This window comes from Canis aureus, chromosome 11 (genome assembly GCF_053574225.1).
Source record: "Canis aureus isolate CA01 chromosome 11, VMU_Caureus_v.1.0, whole genome shotgun sequence".
In the NCBI taxonomy this organism is placed as follows: Eukaryota; Metazoa; Chordata; class Mammalia; order Carnivora; family Canidae; genus Canis; species Canis aureus.
This window is the reverse complement of record NC_135621.1, coordinates 64,726,481-64,740,254: the sequence shown is the minus strand read 5'-3', so window position 1 is coordinate 64,740,254 and position 13,774 is coordinate 64,726,481. Positions and strand designations below refer to the sequence as shown.

The window sequence follows — 13,774 nt, the reverse complement described above, 5'->3', positions numbered from 1 at the left end:
GTAAAGCATTTTATTCTGCACTTCATAAAAATTTACCAGTCTAGGAAAGGTATTGTGGTAAATTGTAAGCCATGCTCATAATTTAATTTCTGATTTGTCATCTAAGCTAAATGTTGTATGTGCAAATTATTATTTCTTTTTAAAATTCCCTTCCTTTTATTTGATTTTAGAAAGAGTGAAAAGGAAAGGATGAGAGAATACCAACAAGAACTAGAAGAAAGAGAAGAAAAATTAAAAAACAGGCCGCTACTGTTTGAAAGAGTTGCTCAGGTTGTGTTTGTTGGAATTTAAGAGCTACAATCAGCTTTTTTTTTTTTAATACATCTCTAACGCCTAACTTACAGTCCATTTTTCTTATATGTTATATATGTATATTTTTAATTTTTATTTATTTATGATAGTCACACACACAGAGAGAGAGAGAGGCAGAGACATAGGCAGAGGGAGAAGCAGGCTCCATGCACCGGGAGCCCGACGTGGGATTCGATCCCGGGTCTCCAGGATCCCGCCCTGGGCCAAAGGCAGGCGCCAAACCACTGCGCCACCCAGGGATCCCTATATGTTATATAATTTATTGAGACATATTATTGTTTCTGTGACAGCTTCATCAAATCAGTCAAGTAAGTTTTTGCTTAAATCTGAGCATCAAATCTTGTTGAGGAGGCATGTTAGCTTGATAAAGAACACGCTGCTACTGCAGTCATATTCAAAATAATAATTTCACAACCTATTCTTCATGGCTGATCTTTTTTTTTTTTTTTTTTTTAGTACCAATTTAGCCATATATTAAGGCGAATCTTCATGATACTACTTGGAAGTCTTTGAAGAATTAAAAAATGAAACAAAATGCTAATTGGAATCAGATCTATTTCTGCCAGGTTTTGTTTTGTTTTTTCAGATTCATTGAGATATATGACTTAGAGCACTGTGTAAATTTAAGATGTACAGCATGTGACTTGACATAGATGTATGGTGAAACAGTAACTACTGTAAATTTAGTTAATAATCCTCACCTCATATAGTTAACCAAACTTTTAGGATTTACTCTCTTAGCAGTTTTCAAATATGCCATACAGTGGTGTTAACTACAGTCATCATGTTGTACGTTGCATTCCCAGTACTTATTTTTCTTATACTTAGAGGTTTATAGCTTTGACCATCTTCCTCCAATTCCCCTGGTAACCACAAATCTGATCTATTTTTCTATGACTTTGTTTTGTTTTTGTTTTTAGATTCTACATGTAAGTGAGATCATAAAGCATTTGTCTTCCTCTGTCTGACTTACTTCACTAAGCATAAAGGCCTCAAAGCCTTTAAGAGCTACAATCTTGTTGCATATTGTTGCATATGGCAGGATTTCCTTTTTTATGGCTGAATAGTATTCTGTTGCACATATACACCATTTTCTTTACCCATTCATCTTTTGATGGACACTTAAGTTGTTTCCATGCCTTGGCCATTGTAAATAATGCTGCAATGAATGTGGGGGTGCAGATAGCGCTTCAACATAGTGATTATTTTTCCTTTAGATAAATACACAGAAGTTGGATGTTGCTGTATTGTATTATATTTCTGTTTTTAATTTTTTGAGGAACCTCCATACTGTTTTCCAGGGTGGCTGTACTAATTTACATTCCTACCAACAGTGCACAAGGACTCCCTTTTCTCCATATCCTCACCAGCATTTGTTATCTCTTGTCTTTTTGATATTAGCCATTCTAGCAAGTGTGAGGTGATACCTCATTGTGGTTTTGATTTGCATATCCCTGATGATTAGTGATGTTGAGCACCTTTTCATGTACCTGTTGGCCATTTGAATATTTTCTTTGGAAAAATATCTGTTCAGATCCTTTAAATTGGATTATTTGTTTTTTTGCTAGGACTTTTATGAGTTCTTTATATATTTTGCATACTAACCCCTTATCAGACATATCATTTGCAAATATTTTCTCCATCTAGTAGGTTCCCTTTTCATTTTGTTGATCAGTTTTTTTAAGTGAGTCTGTAATTTTCATTCTTATCTACAATTACCAAAAGGACTTTCTTTTCATTGGAAAAATAATTTGGTCCTATGGACAGTGAGTTCTGATTTTACTATATTTTTTTTTAATTTTACTATATTTATACTCAGTTTTACAGTCTCCCCCTAAGAGTTATCTGTCCATTTCACATCTCACATCATCTTCTCCTTTGTACTCACAAAGGAGGTGTTCTTATGGGTGGCATAGCTTAACGATCGACAGACTCACTGGAGGTTACAGGTGCTGTGTTGTAACCTTGTAAAAGCTGTTGCATTTGGAGCTTCCTGCCAGCATTATAGGACTGCCCTTCTCAATGAAACACTGAGGACAGGGGCACGTTTTATAGGTGAATTTACATTTATAATATCTCAAAGTTATGGGACCCGTTTACTTACAGATTTGGAAATAATTTTATATAATGCTTTTCATTTTAAGGAGTGGGTTTCTTTTTTTAATTTCTTAGTTTCAATTTTAAAGGGAAAAATCATCATAAACTGTTGTGAATTACGTAGCAGAAAGGGATTGACTTCTAGCTCAAAGTAGTTATTTCCAGCTCCTGACTGCAGGTTGTTTGTCTGGTAGTTATATCTACACAGATTTCCCATAGACATCTTACATCCATCATGCCTCAAACTAGATCTTCCTCTTTGATTTCCTACTTTTGTTGGGCCACAGTTTTGGGGACTGGTAACTACTTTTCCTCCCTCTTTCACTTGCCACTGAGAGACCTGACAAATTTTCTTCCTAAATAATTTTTGGATCTGCCTTTCTCCATTCTCAATGATGAAATGCTACATGAAACCTCTGTTATCTCTTCTCTGAGTTATTGTAGTGATTTGACTAGTTTTCTGGCCTTGTTCTTTGCAAAGCCACCCATCATATCTTCACTTTGCCATTCCTGTTCCCTTGTCAAAATGTTACCCTGGGAGGTAGAACATAACCTCTGATATTAGTGACAATCATCCATTTTCACGGATTCTACTCATTCTCATTTTCAATGAAAAATATCAAAAGGTCTTATCACTGTCTTCTTCAAATACTACAAAGTGGGTATTCTTATATTACAGAGGAAAAAACTGAAGTTCAAAGAAGGTAAGTAACTAGTAAGGTTTATAGTTAGTAATGGAACTAGGATTGGACCCAAGTCAGTCTGCTTCCAAACAATTAAGACTAAGCTGTCCTGCTCTCTCCCAGAAGGTGACTCCATGACTCTTAGCCTGGTGTATAGAATCCTCTACATTCTGATTCCTGTTAACCTCTTTGTTCATCAACCCCAACACACCCCCTGCCCCCTCACCATGACCACCCTTTACTTTCAGACCATACTAGACTACAAGTTCCAAACTTCTTTATCCATGCTTTTTCTTTTTTTTTTTTTTTTTTTAAAGATTTTATTTATTTATTCATGAGAGACACAGAGAGAGAGAGGCAGAGACACAGGCAGAGGGAGAAGCAGGCTCCATGCCGGGAGCCCGATGCGGGACTCGATCCCGGGACTCCAGGATTGCGCCCTAGGCCAAAGGCAGGTGCTAAACCACTGAGCCACACAGGGATCCCCTATCCATGCTTTTTCTGAACACTGTTAGAGCCTCTTCCTTTTTTTCATACTGATCTTTCAAGTATTTTTATAAAATTACTTGAATTGCTTCCTGGGTTGAATTGGGTGCCCATTTCTGTGTTTTTTTATTAACCTCTGCATACCTTTGTCTTTGCTCCTGCTATATTGTGTGGAAATGATATGTTTCAGGATCTCTCTTCCCTTCTAGCTAGTTACTTTTAAAGGTTGTGGTCAAATCTTTGTATTCCTAGCACCCACCACCTAGGATATCCTCTGGCACAGAGGAGATGTTAATAAACATTTGTTGAACCAAAACTGAAATGTTAGGATCAAATTAGCCAGGTAATGACCTCTCATTTTTTTTCTAGGATTAACCTGGGCTGAGAGCACTGTTTTTTGCAGTCTTTGATAGTGATGAGTCTCAGCATGAGTAAGCTGTTGTGCCATGCTGTGAATTCCCACTGCTTCTAAGCACAAGAGAAAGTGAGGCAAAATAAGTAGTGTGTGTGAAATTAAAGCCATAAAGAAATTTTGCATGCTGAAAACAGGTTAGTTTCATAGCTGATTCTACTTCTGCCACTTTTGGCTCTTATCTCTGCTGTTCCTTTTATCCAAAAACACTGTTCTCTTTCCATATACACCCACTACCTCTCATGAGGGCTTTTTACAAAATAAGTACTCAGTAATTAAATAAATGAAATAATTACTGTAAATGAAACTTATGATTACAAAATAAATATTTTTCCCCTTCAAATGAGGGCACTGACTGTAGACAAACTTTAATCATTGTACATTATTTTGGTTTTCAGAAGAAGCAACACTTGTTTTTTGTTTTGTTCTGTTTTGGTTTTTGCAGTCTTTGATAGTAAAATAAAATAATCATAGTTATTTTCGTTGTTCCTTTTATCTTGTAGTCTGTACAATTCTTTTGCATGGTGAAATGCAAGGAGGAAATGTTTATTTCAATTAAGAATAGTTATGCACTACTCACCTTGATATAAAATATTAAAAGGTGGGGATCCCTGGGTGGCGCAGCGGTTTGGCACCTGCCTTTGGCCCAGGGCACGATCCTGGAGACCTGGGATCGAGTCCCATGTCGGGCTCCCGGTGCATGGAGCCTGCTTCTCCTTCTGCCTATGTCTCTGCCTCTCTCTCTCTCTGTGACTATCATAAATAAATAAAAATAAAAATAAAAAAATATTAAAAGGTAATTAATTCTATATATAGAGTGACTGGCAGTGACTCACCATTGCTTTGGTTTTGTTAACATAAATTAGTGCATTTTTTTCTTGCAGTCTGTTTTGCTGTGACTATTGCTGCTAATTAACAGCTGTTATTTAATAAATCCACTCACAACTTTATACATTATCCATGTATTAGCGCTAATTGTGGTCTTGCTGCTGTTGAGTTATTCTCTAGAAGAGTAAGCTTACCAGCCAGGACAGAACAAACTATGTTGTCCTGTTTCTTGGAAATCACAAGGTTTACTGACTGAGTAGATTCTAAATTCTGAACCAAATTCAAATGAAGAGTTAATGAGTACCGGCTTTGATATTATTTTAATCTCTTTTATATTTAACTTGCTTTTATCAGAGTATAAAATGTTTTTAATGGATTAAGAGTTATTTGGGGGGATCCCTGGGTGGCGCAGTGGTTTAGCGCCTGCCTTTGGCCCAGGGCGCGATCCTGGAGACCCGGGATCGAATCCCACATCAGGCTCCCGGTGCATGGAGCCTGCTTCTCCCTCTGCCTGTGTCTCTGCCTCTCTCTCTCTCTCTCTGTGACTATCATAAATAAATAAAAATTAAAAAAAAAAAAAGAGTTATTTGGGTTTTCTTTATTCTACTCTACAGTCTTTGGGGCATAGTTCTTATCTTCTCACTTAGCAATGACTTTCGGTTCTTCAAGGCCTGTGTGTTGGTGTTCATAGCCTCTGGATGCATTTTATTAACTTTTCTAAAAATTGTTGTATTTTATAGCAGGTGCATTTTAGCAACAGTTTGGGTACGTTTTCAGTTTTCCAGAGCATCACAGAAACCACTGGTGGTAGCTTATCCATTGTAATCAGTCTTTATTTCCCTCATGGAACACTAGATGCCGTGGTCCCTCAGTATGCTGGAGTCCCTAGGTTAAGCAAATAGATATCTGACACTTGCATTGCTGAAGTCAGGTTTAAGCTACCTTCAAACTCCAGGATGAGCACTACTACTTAGAGAGAGCAGCATGGTGAAATGGAAAAGACCCAGGAAATGGTCAAGAGCCTTGATTCTACCATTCACTGTCCTTGTGACCTTAAGCAAACTGCGCAACCTTACTGGGGGTGGAGGGAGTGTTCTAGTTTCCTTTTTTTTTTTTTTCTTTTTTTAAGATTTTGTTTATTTATTCATGAGAGACAGAGAGAGAGAGAGGCAGAGACACAGGCAGAGGGAGAAGCAGGCTCCATGCAGGGAGTCTGATGTGGGACTTGATCCCAGGACTCCAGGATGATGATCTGAGCTGAAGGCAGACGCTTAACAACTGAGCCACCCAGGTGCCCCGTCCTTATTTGTTAAATATGGGGGTGAGACTGGGTGATCTCCCACACCCTTTCCAATATGGGATGCCATCGGTGCACTGGAGCTGGCCCATCCTAGTTACCTTAGCTGGAGGTCCACATGGCAACTCTTGGCCCTATACTAGTTCATATCCACTCATGGAAGGTAAAGGGTGACCAAAGCTGAGGCCCTAGTGAACCCCAGGCATTTTGTGACCTTGAAAGGTCACAAGAGTTCCTGTGGTCTCAGGAACTGTGATGACTCCTGACCTGCTTTAGGTCTGAGAGGGTCTCCACAGGTCCTAAGGCCAGGAAATAACATTCTGGAGATTTGGACTCAGTTCTAAATTCTTGTTCTTTTTGCTGTATCCATTGATTTCTCCAGAGTAAAGATAACCACATTGATGATATTATCATCTTTGATGGATTAGAGATCTGGCATTTAAAGACTAAAAGTTCCAGTAGGTACATAAAATGGAAGAACCCTCTGACAACTATCACAAACTTATTTTCTTCCTTGTTTTTCCAGATTCCTTGAACAGTCATAAAAGTATATTTTTAAAAAGTATATAAAACAGATATAATGTAAAGAATATAGGTCACGTGGCTACTACCTAGGTTAACAACAGAACATCACCAGCACCCCAGAAACCCTGTGCACCCTTACCAGATCAAAACCCTCTCCCTCTTCCCTAGAGGTAGGCACCATTCTAATTTTTGAGATAAGCATTTCCTGGTTTTTGTTATTATTTTTGTGTTTTGCAGTTTTACCATCCTACACAGTATGGTTTAGTTTTGCCCTTTTGGGGACTTTAGGTAAATGAGTCATTCATTCTATATGTATTCTCTTGTCTTTTGCTTCTTTTGCTTAGTACTGTGTTCATGAGATCCATCCATACTGTCGTGTACGATAGAATTCATTTATTGTCATTGCTTTATTTTACTCCGTTGTGTGAATAGACCATTATTTATCAATCCTATTGTTGAGAGATATTTGGGTTGTTTCCAGTTTGGGGTTGTTAAAAGTAGTACTTTCCTGAGCGTTTTTGTACACGTCTTCTGGGGTACATATGTAGGAGTTCCTCTGGGTATATGCTGGGGAGTGGGATTGCTGGTCAGAAGGTTTGCTTACTTTGAGTCAACTGTGATTATTAGATTTAATTTCTAATACTGGAGCTTTTAACCCATACATTTTTAATGAAAATTTAAAGTCTTTTGTTCTCCTCTAAAAAGGTTTGTCTTTCCTATAGAAAAATGCAAGAATGGCAGCAGAAAAGCGTTATTCTAACACCTTAAAAGCATTAGGACTATCTGATGAGTTTGTTTCAAAGAAAGGCCAAAGTGGAAAAGTATTTGAGTACTTCAGCAATCAAGAGATGAAGAATTTCACTGAAGATAAAGAAAGGTAACATATATAGGACATCTAAATGGTTTACCTTTGGAAAAATTCTTACTTGCTGGAAAGAATAAATTCTGTCCTATATCTTTAAAAGATCTTTTAACCTAACACAATACATGTGAACTGTTGTAAAACATTGGTATTTTAACACTTGGCACATTGAAAATATTATGTGGTGATGAAGTATCTTGTTTTTTAAAGCAGAATAATTTAAATTTCTGACTGACATAAATGATGAAAATAATAAGATGCTTTCAAATGAAGCTTACAGAGCCAAACAAGGTTTGAAATAGATTAGTTCTCAATTAGCACTTTTATAGAGCTGTCTTGGTAAATCAGAGCTCATGCCCTTGAGGAAGACTGACTCCATGATGATATACGTTGCAAAGGGTTGGTTGACCTTTAGACCAAATCATTTTTCCTTTGAAAGATTGATAAATTTCTTCCTCCAGCTTTGATGAAGAAGAAAAAGTAGAAGAAAGAGAGAGTGGGGAAGAAAATCATTTTATTGATACGAACAGCCAGGATTCTTACAAGGAAAAAGAGGAAACTGATGAAGAGAGTGGAGAAGAGCAATCTGTTAAGGAGTAAGAGGGAATGAGCAGGATGTCTCCTGTCTGTGCCCGCGCTGTCGATGGCAGCCCCTGGCATTAGCATCCGTGCTTATGGTGGGAACAACATCAGTGAGAGCCCTCCAACCTGTACAAGGCTCTTGAGCAAAGTCATCTGTAGCCTGGAAAGGCCAAATCCAACCGAATTGTTGTGGGGTCAGTTGGAGTAAGGCTTTGCCTGTTCAGGTTTTTTAATCACTATGTATGATTTGCAACTTTGACCTTACTTGTATTTTTAAAAAAGCATTTGAGAATCATAGCTGTCATCATAAACTGATTAGTTCTGAACATATTTGCTACTTCCTTATTTGAATGGGAAAAAATGGCTTGGCATTGAGAGCAGAAAGAAGTACTGGCTTTTGGTGATTTGAAAAAATGTTTGTGGGAAGTCTGAATCAATAAATATTTTAAAATTATACTATTTGCTCATTCTTTTCCTCTGCAATACGTCTCACAAAATTAATTCTCATACTTGTTTTACTGGGTATTTTAAGTTTCTTATCTGAGCCATTTTTTTTTAAGTAATAAAATATAGAAAAAAATAGGTACTTAGAAATTCGTGTTCATTTCTGCACTGTTGGTTGTTAAATTTTCCATACTATCGTGACTTTTTCTTTTTATCCCTAGTTTTACTCCACATTATTTTTGATATGTAAATTAGAAAAAAAATTTTTTTAAGATTTTATTTATTTATTCACGAGAGACAGATAGACACAGGCATAGGGAGAAGCAGGCTCCATGCAGGGAGCCCGATGTGAGACTCAATCCTGGGACACCAGGATCACGCCCTGGGCTGAAGGCAGAGGCTCAACTGCTGAGCGCCTCCCCACCCCCCCAGGCATCCCTAGAAAAGTTTTTATTTTTATTTTTTTTATTTTTTATTTTTTTAGAAAAGTTTTTATACCAGATTTTTTTAACCTTATGTATTATGACAGAAATAATTATAAGCATCTGAATTATCTTAATTGGGGGTAAATATCAACTCTGTTGTATATATGATGGAATTGTGCATAGTAACTTGTCCAAAGCAAATCTCCAAAGTAATTCAGATCTAACTCATTAATACTAGGCCCAGTTGTGCTCAAGTTTTTATACATTATTTTGGATGTATTTTGTCTTTATGTGCATGATGGTAATTTGTATGAATCTATCATTTTTATTATTTAAGCAAATGTTTGTTTTAAAAATTAAAACCAGACATAAACATATGATAGGGTAAGACATTTTCTTTTCGTTTCTTTTTTTTGACATTTTATTTTCTAAAAACAATCTCCTTTAATGAGAATGAACTAATTAAAGTATATATATATAATAACAATGTTTCCCAACTGAAAATTTATGCTTTAAATGAAGAAATAAGGTGATTTTTCTCAAGGTCACAATGTTTACTTGTAATCCCTTCCCACAGTTTATGTTAACACTATTTGTCACTATAATTAGATTGTAAACTCTTTGAGAGTTGACACTATTTTATTTTATTTTATTTTTTAAAAGATTTTATTTATTTATTCATGAGAGACATACAGAAAGAGAGAGGCACAGGGATCCCTGGGTGGCGCAGCGGTTTGGCGCCTGCCTTTGGCCCAGGGCACGATCCTGGAGACCCGGGATCGAATCCCACGTCAGGCTCCCGGTGCATGGAGCCTGCTTCTCCCTCTGCCTGTGTCTCTGCCTCTCTCTCTCTCTCTCTCTCTCTCTCTGTGTGTGTGTGACTGTCATAAATAAATAAAAATTAAAAAAAAAAAAAAAAAAGAAAGAGGCACAGACACAGGCAGAGGGAGAAGCAGGCTCCGTGCAGGGAGCCCAACGTGGGACTCAATCCTGGGACTCCAGGATCATGCCCTGGGCTGAAGGCGGCACTAAACCGCTGAGCCACCCGGGCTGCAGTTGGCACCATTTTAAAATTCATCTTTGTATTATTCCTTTAATATTTTGCACAGGACTGTGCATATGGTAGGTACTTAATAAAGGCTTGGATGAGTAAATAGATGAATTTGGTTTTTATTATAATTATTTCAAAATAAGTACACATGGGATTAAAAACATTTCCTTTTTTTTTTTTTTTTTTTTTTTAGAGATTTAATTTTATTTATTTTGAGAGAGCACGAGCAAGGGGAGGGGCAGAGGGAGAAGCAGACTCCCTGCTGAGTAGGGAGCCCCATGCAGGGCTTGATCCCAGGACCCTGGGATAACGACCCGGGCTGAAGGCAGACGCTGAACCAACTGAGCCACCCAGGTGCCCCTAAAATCATCTCTCTTCTAATTTATTGAAAACCTGTGAAACATAATTCACAAATTGTAATATTTAAAACATGACTTGGTTCCAAGGATTTGCTCTTCATTCTGTCGCTTCTTGGTTTCATGGAGATAGTGTAAGACTTGGTTTCAGGACCATTGTTCAGTTTTCTCTTTAAAAATAGGAGTTGTACCTATTCGGGTGGCTGTAGGAAGGATTGGATGATATAATGTATGGGGAAAACTCTTTGGAAACTAGGCTATTCAAATGATAGCATCAGAGGACAGAATATTCCTGAAGAAACTTTAAACATCTTGTATTTCAGTGAGATATAAAGTGATTTAAATATTGTATTATAAATAATGTTTGGGGGCACTTGGGTGGCTCACTTGGCTCAGGTCATGATCTCAGAGTCATGGGATCAAGCCCAACGTAGGACTCCACGCTCACCAGGGACTTTGCTTGAGATTCTATTCTTCTCCCACTGCCCCTCCCTCCTGACTCGTGCTCTCTCTCTCTCTCTGAAATAAATAAATACATATCTCTGAAAAAAAATGTCTGATCCACTTTTTAAAAATATATTTCATTTATTTATTAGAAAGAGAGCATGAGTTGGGGGAAGTGGGGAGGGGAGGGAGAAGTAGCTCCCGCCTGAGCACAGAGCCCCATGTGGGCCTAGATCCTAGGACCCCAAGATCATGACCTAAGCCAAAGTCAGACGCTTAACCAGCTGAGCCACCCAGGCACTCCCCAAGCCACTTTTTTAAAGACAGTGATCTGGTAACCTCAGAGCCGAACTTAAAAGACACCAGCAGTTTCAAATCTCTCTATGCAAAAATCACAATTTTTCATTTAGAAGATCTCAAATTGATAGCCGAAAGATTTCTTTAGCATGTGGTATTACACAGTGATGGGCAGAAGTCAGTCTTAAAGATTAAATCAAATACAATTTTCAGGTGGTAAGTAACTGAAAATGGGCATTTGTATCATCAGAATTTGCTCCACAATTATTTTCATTTATGGGATTGTCTGTTATTCATAATTAGACTAGTATCAAGAATAAGGTTATACTCTTTTCCCCTTAAATAAAGAAATATTACTGGATCACCCAGTAGCCTCAAACACTTCTTTCTTTTTTCTTAAAGATTTTACTTATTTATTCATGAGAGACACAGAGAGAAAGAGGCAGAGGCAGAGGGAGAAGCAGGCTCCATGCAGGGACCCGATGGGGGACTCGATCCAGAGACTCAATCCAGGGACTCCGGGATCACGCCCTGGGCTGAAGACAGGAGCTAAACCGCTGAGCCACCCTCATGTGGTTTGAGGGATCCCTCAAACACATACTTCTTAAGAAGAAATCATCTGGGTAATGGAGGATTAAGTGATTCTCTATCTCTCTCTATATATATACACACACTTAATAACTTTAACATGGGGAATCCCTGGGGGGCTCAGCGGTTTAGCTCCTGCCTTCGGCCCAGGGTGTGATCCTGGATTCCCGGGATTGAGTCCCACGTCTGGCTCCCTGCATGGAGCCTGCTTCTCTCTCTCTCTCTCTTTGTGTATATCATGAATAAATAAAGTCTTTAAAAAATAATAATAATAACTTTAACATATTTAAATATATATACTAAATTTTTATATTCATGTAATATATAGTATACATACAATATATACTACGTATACGCATAGCACCCACAGGTATATGTATGTATATGATAGAAAATTTTAGAAATTACTTTTATTCCATTTATTTAGTCTACGTAATAAAACAATTCCTATGCCTCAAAGGCATTTTCATGGGCAATATTTTTAAGTTATTTCTAATAATTTGAGGGTAGCAAAGACTTCAATATTTAGAACGAGTCAATAAAAATTGTAAGCCTTAAAATATTGCCTGTTAAAAAATTTTTTCTTTTTTACCCTTCTCAACCATCATATGCCTGTGTGTAGATGTGTGCTCTTAGTGATTGTTTTAGAAGGAAACAAGGACGTGAAATGAAGTTTTGGTCAATAAAGGTTTATCAATATATTATAGTCTAAAGAAAATGATTACTTTGTCTTAAATGCTCTAGGCATTCTCAGTTCTTATAGCTTATAAGTTGTGCTGATGTGGCCTGTGGTTGGCTTATTTATCTGTATTGGCCTTTAGAAAAGGAATAACTTTTTTTTTTTTTTTTTGTAGAAAAGGAATAACATAAATTTTTAAAATTTGTTTTTACAGAGGAAAAAAAAACAATATACATTATGTTTTTAAAATTCTACTTTTAAAGGAATCGGGTGGCTCAGTCAGTTAAAGCAGCTGCCTTTGGCTCAGGTCATGATCTCAGGGTCCTGAGATAGAGTCCTGTGTTGGGCTCCCTGCTTAGCAGGGTCTGCTGCTCCGTCTGCCTCTCCCTCTATGCTCTACCCCTACATACATACATACATACATACATACATACATACATAAATTCTTTTAACAAAAATTCTACTTCAAAAAAATCTCAATATTCAGAGTTTGTTTAGCAACTACTATAGATCAAATAAATGAAAAAATAAAACCATGGTTTATAAGATGTCCTTCTTTTTAAAGACATTATTTATTTATTCATGAGAGAGACACAGAGAGAGAGAGAGAGGCAGAGACACAGGCAGAGGGAGAAGCAGGCTCCATGCAGGGAGCCTGACGTGGGACTCGATCCTGGGTCTCCAGGATTATGCCCTAGGCTGAAGGTAGGCGCTAAACCGCTGAGCCACCAAAGGATCCCCTATAAGATGTCCTAATTATGAAAGCAGATATATTAACATTTAGAATATCTACTTACTCTAGTTATTTTTACCTTATTTATTTAAGGTGTTTTTTGTTGTTTTTCAGTTTTATTGCAATAAAGTTGACATTGAGCACTGTGTAAGTTTAAGGTATACAGCATAAGTATCTCTATATATTGTGAAATAACTACCACAATAGATTTAGTTAACTCTCATCATCATTTGGATAAGAAAAAAAAGGTGTTTTCTTCTTTGTGTTGAGAACTTTTAAGACTTACTCTTTCAGCAACTTTCAAATATACCATATAATAGTGTTAACTGTAGTCACCATATACATTACATCCCTAGTACTTATAAAAGTTTGTACCTTTTCACCAACTTTCCCAAATCCCCCATCCCCTACTTCTGTCCTTTCTGTAACAACGAAGACTTTGTTCTCTTTAGCAAGTTCTGAACCTCAATAAAAGGAGATAAAAATAGTAAACTCTATTATATAACTGTCAAAAGTTAAGGAATAATATGCTTGTTTATATTTAACTCTGAAAATGTGGTCATACCAAAAAATCGTAACAGAATTCGCCCCTGAGAACAGTCTGGGTGTGGGCAGTGGAAGACTTAGGTTTTGGTTTTGTCTTTTCCTTTTCAACATATATTAAAGAAAAATA

General features: G+C 37.2%; 1 protein-coding gene across 18 annotated transcripts in view; it reads left to right on the top strand.

The window, feature by feature from the left end:
* The window catches only part of FAM161A (FAM161 centrosomal protein A), a 65,455-nt gene that overhangs the window by 17,558 nt on the left and 34,123 nt on the right, over positions 1–13,774 (top strand). For 7 of the 18 annotated variants that reach the window (XR_013389749.1, XR_013389750.1, XM_077915559.1 and 4 more), the window contains 2 exons: positions 171–270; positions 7,363–7,517. Coding sequence is in view for 8 of the 18 variants with exons in the window: in XM_077915559.1 (XP_077771685.1) it covers positions 171–270; positions 7,363–7,517 (255 nt within the window). In the remaining 10 variants the exon portion in view is untranslated. Of the gene's footprint in view, positions 1–170; positions 271–401; positions 621–3,947; positions 4,128–6,641; positions 6,811–7,345; positions 7,518–7,963; positions 8,539–13,774 lie in introns of those variants that run through there. The other 11 variants (XM_077915562.1, XM_077915566.1, XM_077915567.1 and 8 more) reach the window with 6 other exon arrangements.